The sequence below is a fragment of the Triticum dicoccoides genome, chromosome 3B (genome assembly GCF_002162155.2).
Source record: "Triticum dicoccoides isolate Atlit2015 ecotype Zavitan chromosome 3B, WEW_v2.0, whole genome shotgun sequence".
NCBI lineage: Eukaryota > Viridiplantae > Streptophyta > Magnoliopsida > Poales > Poaceae > Triticum > Triticum dicoccoides.
Window position 1 is genome coordinate 2,562,249 of NC_041385.1, and position 4,952 is coordinate 2,567,200.

Sequence of the window (4,952 nt, forward strand, 5' to 3'; positions counted from 1 at the left end):
GGACGGCGGTAGTACGTCGCCAAAACATGTCTCCTCTTCTCTCGTCTCCTTGTGCAACAGCAAACTGCTCTCTTCTCAATCAACAAACGAACAGGCGGCCGGCCGTTTGCCCCAAATCGATCGGCTTGCATTCGTGCGTCGTCTTGGATGTGGATCTCATCTCACTTCTAGTAACTTACATACGCTTTGAGGTCTCTTCTTCCTTCTTTATTATACGCGCGGAGTAACTGGCCATTGCCATGGGCATCCGCAGCGGTTTCTGGAAGGCCCTGCAGCCATACGCGCGGCTGCAAGGCATGGGGTTCCTTCATGGCCGCCGCGTCGCTGTGGACCTCTCCTCGTGGATCTTCTCCGCCATGAGCACCAAATCTCCCACCCTCCGCAACATCTTCTTCCGCACGCTCTCCCTCTTCTCCAAGATGGGGGCGTTCCCGGTGTTCGTGCTGGACGGCGTATGCGCCAAGGCCACCTCTACAAGTGAAGCCTTCACGCGATGCGTCCACGAGTGTGTGGTTGGTCTCTCCTCTCCTGATTCTGGTTCTTCTTGTGTGCTTCTCGATCTAGTCTACGATTTGGTTTGGTTTCACGATTTGATTTGATTTGAAATGAAATAGCAACTGCTTGGGCATCTGGGAATGCCGATACTCCGGGCAAAGGGCGAGGCGGAAGCACTGTGCGCCCAGTTGAATCGTGACGGCAAGGTGGACGCCTGCATTACCTCTGACAGCGATGCCTTCCTCTGTGGAGCCAACACTGTCATCAAAGTGTTCTCCTCCACTGCCAAGGAGCCTTTTGAGTGCTACAACATAGCAGAAATCCAGGATGGAATTGGGTTGAGTAGGAAACGAATGATAGCCATGGCGCTTCTTATTGGCAATGACCATGATTTGAAGGGGGTGCCCGGTGTGGGTCTTGAGACCGCACTTGCGTTTGTGCAGTTATTTCATGAGGAACATATCTTGGACGAGTGAGTACTTTTGTTTCTTTAATTTTATTGTTTTTCTCAACCCAGGTCATCAGCATATATGCGGCCAGTAAAACAAAACAAAACCTTATTTTTGCTTACTACAGATTACGAGCAATCGGTAAAGGAATATATCCACCTGCAGCCTTCGCATCTCAATGTCCTATCTTTCACAAGGTACTACTTCTTGAATTACGTATATACATGAATGCAATTAAAAATCAAAATTATGTTCTATATTCTTAAATGTATGCTAGGCGCGTGATCTGAATTGGAAAATCAATGTCTGCAAAAGATTAGCTGCTCACCCAAATTTCCCAAATGAGGAGATAATTAAACTATATCTATGTGATGACAATTTGGATACAGGTATTCGCACTCCCCTTTGCTTGTATATCTAATTCAGACTTGTTCACCAGTACCTATTTGCTTGTGCTAAAAAAATCGAGTGACGACCGCATGCATGCAGAATGGGATGTTTCATCATCGCTTGTGTGGAAATGGAATGAGCAGCCTAATGTTGAGGCTTTGGTCGACATGTTATCGTATGGGAAGTGGGGGAGATCAGATATCCGACGCCACATGCTGCCGATGCTATCAACCATTTATTTACGCGAGATGGCTGCTTCATCGTCTCCAACCACCAATTCCAAATCACTGTTGCTTCTTGATGATGACCATTATGAATTCCACGCCGTTAAACGGATCAAGATAATACATGGCCACCCTCATTACTTGGTCCAATGGAAGAGCCATGCTAACGATCGCATGTTTTTACACACTGATGAAGATGTCCAGCTTGTGGATGAGGCCTTTCCTAATGAAGCACCACGGCATAAGGTCTGCACTTCCTTTCTACGTACCCTGTTATCTTTTCTGTCGTTCTGTCTTGCTAGCTAGTAAAAGCATCATGATGCTTCCTGGACATTATTATTATTATTATTAATTTGTTGAGCAACCTATTTATATTTTTGTTCACTGTGCACACGTGGTTAACAAACAAATCGATTGAATTGTGGATGCAGTGGCTCAAAGGACGAGAGAAATCAGGAGCAAACAGGAAGCCGAACGAAGAGAAATCAAAAGCAAACAACATGTCCAAGACACCGAAAGGCGCAGGACCCAGACCCAGCTGGATGCAGCTTAGCATCAAGGATTTCTACCGCTCCAAGAAGCCTCACGTAGAAATGGGCGAGACGTCGACAAGAAAATCCTCACCCGTGTCTCAGCGACGCCGCTTGCTGTTAGCACTGGTGGAAAAAGGGCCTTTGGTCGCGGTTCGCAACTGCCATTAGTCGCGGTTGCGCAACCGCGACAGACCGGGCGCGACTAAAGGCCCCCCCCCCCCTTTAGTCGCGGTTGCTTAAGAACCGCGACTAAAGGCCCGTCCACGTGGGCGCCAGGTGGCCGTCGGGGCGGAGGACCTTTAGTCGCGGTTCTTCTGGCCAACCGCGACTAAAGGCCGCCGCAGGTTTAGGGTTTTAGCCCCCCCTTAAACCTGTTTTCTGTTTAATTTGTATTGTTTTATTTCTTTTGTGCTTTATTTTAATTTTGAAGGAGTTTCATATATTCTACGGTACTACATACATGCATATGAATGTACAATTTCAAATAAATTTGAAATTAGAACCAAAAAGAATTCAAGAGGAATATACAATATATATTCAATATCATCGGATGACCATATACAATTTTGAACAAGTTTCCATACATGATTTAATGCATATAAAGTTAGTACACACATATTTATTCAAATCAGTTAGTTTGTATCACCAGAGGCTCAATGTATATATATACCTCGGCACCGGAGGTGGTTGCTACTTCCATTTGAAGATCGTCGTTTATCGACGTTTGTTCGGCATCATCTTGCTGACGGCGCCCTTCATCTTCACCGTCAAGGTTCAGATAAGAAGAGATATCATCTTCTTCTTCTCCGGTCGGCACATATAGAATATCGCCGTTTATGATGCCGAACATATGTGCTTCACCGTCCGGATCATAGTTGTCCATAATCGGGTCAGCTCTATCGTCCGCCATTATGTCAGTCCTGAAAACATGTAGTAAAAACAAATTAATTAAGTGAAGAAGGGGGGCGGTGGCGGTGGTGGTGGCGAAAGGGCGGTGGCGAAAGGAGGGGGCGAGGAAGGGGTGGGAGAGGGTGTCGCGGTAGAGCGCGAGACGGGGCGGCAGACGACGGCGTCACGGAGAGGGGAGGCGAGGACAACACATTTATAACCCTCGCCGTCCCCTCTCGATCCCTAAAAAAACACCGCGCGCATCGCCGCCCCCCTCGCCGCCCCTCTCCGTATAAACAAATTGTCCGAACAGAGCTTGGAGTAGAGTGGCTAGGGTTTGGCCAGGGATGCGGATGGAGACGAATATATGTGGGGTCGGGATGGCCCATGTGCAGGGCGGGGGGTGCTGGCCACACTCTTTTTTCTTTTCTTTTTCATTTCATTTCATTTTTTCTTTTCCTGTTTTTATCCTTTTCATCTTTAAAACAATTCAGTATATCAAAATATAGCAATGAAAAAAGATATTTGAGAAATCATAAAATGTATGTGAATTCAAAAAAATGAATCATAAAATGTTCATGGATACAAAAACATTGTGATTTTGCAAAAAAAAAGGTTTTCAAAAAATGTTGATGATTTTGTGGAAAAAACAGGAATAAAAACATATTGTGTATTCAAAAAATGTTTAGGGATTTCAGAATAGTTCACGTATTTAATTTTTTTCACTGATTCATGACATATTCGTGAATTTAAAAATTATTCGTGTATTTCAAAAAATTGATTTTATTAGACACAAAAAAATTCATCAAAACAAAAAAATATTAATGAATTCCAAAACATATTCTTTCTTCTTTCTTTCTTCTTTCTTTTTTTCTTCTTCCTTTTTTTTCTTCTTTCTTTTTTTCTTCTGTTGTTTTCTTCCTTTTTCTTTTTTTCTTCCTTTTTCCTTTTTTCTTCCTTTTTCTTGTTTTTCTTCTGTTTTTCTTTTGTTTTCTTCTTCCTTCTTTCTTCTTCTTCCTTTTTCCTTTTTCTTTCTTCTTCTTCTTCCTTTTTCTTCTTCCTTCTTCTTCTTCTGCCGGCGCGCGGAGGACGGCAGGCAGGGCCAGCGGGCGGCGGGCGGCGGGCGGCGGGCGGCGGGCAAGGGCGCAAGGCACGGGCGGCGGGCAAGGGCAGGGCACGGGCGGAGGCGGCGCTCACTGGGGACGGGGGCGGCGACGCGCAGGGCTTCGGCGTCGGCGTCGGCGTCGGGGCAGGGCTTCGGCGTCGGCGTCGGGGCAGCGCTTCGGCGTCGAGAGAGAGGAGAATGGGAAGTGGCAAAACTGCTAAGTGCAGTATTTATAGACGCACCTTTAGTCGCGGTTGGAGAGGCGGACCGCGACTAAAGGTACCCTTTAGTTGCGGTCCGCCTCCCCAACCGGGACTAAAGGATTTTGGCGCCGCTTCCGTTCCCGCGCAGAAAGACCCTTTAGTCGCAGTTGGGGACAACAACCGTGACTAAAGGGTACCCTTTAGTCGCGGTCCGCCTCCCCAACCGGGACTAAAGGTCTGTGCTAGAACTGGCGCGGTGCGGTGGGATGTTTAGTCCCACCTCGCTAGCCGAGAGGCTTCGACAGTGGTTTATAAGCGCGGCTGCGCTCACCACTTCGAGCTCCTCTCAAATGCAGGCTTACGGGCCTATTCTGTCACTATGTGCCTGTGGGCCTACTCGGCCTTCTGCGGGCCTGAATCCTGGCCCTTTAATGGGTTTCTAGTCGTATTCAGGCCGTGGTGGCCCAGTAGGTGGCATATTTCCTTTTTTCCTTTTTCCTTTTTTCTTCTGTTTTTTTCTTCTGTTTTTTTCTTATGTTTTTCTTCTGTTTGTTTTTTTCTTCTGTTTTTCCTTTTTTCTTCTGTTTTTTTCTTCTGTTTTTTTCTTCCTTTTTCCTTCTTTCTTCTTCTTCCTTTTTCCTTTTAAAATCAAAAACATAAAACTA

The 4,952-nt window shown here is 46.2% G+C and overlaps 1 protein-coding gene across 1 annotated transcript; it reads left to right on the top strand.

The window, feature by feature from the left end:
• Positions 1-239: 239 nt before the first annotated feature.
• LOC119282828 (flap endonuclease GEN-like 1) lies at positions 240-1,365 on the top strand. The gene is made up of 4 exons (XM_037562894.1): positions 240-512; positions 615-967; positions 1,072-1,141; positions 1,222-1,365. The coding sequence occupies exons 1-4, from the start codon at positions 240-242 to the stop codon at positions 1,363-1,365; spliced, it is 840 nt and encodes a 279-aa protein (XP_037418791.1).
• The last annotated feature ends 3,587 nt before the right edge of the window (positions 1,366-4,952 follow it).

What these genes read in the sequence shown, in the direction of transcription:
- LOC119282828 (XM_037562894.1), top strand. Translation starts at nt 240, where the DNA reads ATGGGCATCCGCAGCGGTTTCTGGAAGGCCCTGCAGCCATACGCGCGG. An exon ending in GATGCGTCCACGAGTGTGTG is followed by an intron (nt 513 to 614) that starts GTTGGTCTCTCC and finishes GAAATGAAATAG; the next exon opens with CAACTGCTTGGGCATCTGGG. An exon ending in GAGGAACATATCTTGGACGA is followed by an intron (nt 968 to 1,071) that starts GTGAGTACTTTT and finishes TGCTTACTACAG; the next exon opens with ATTACGAGCAATCGGTAAAG.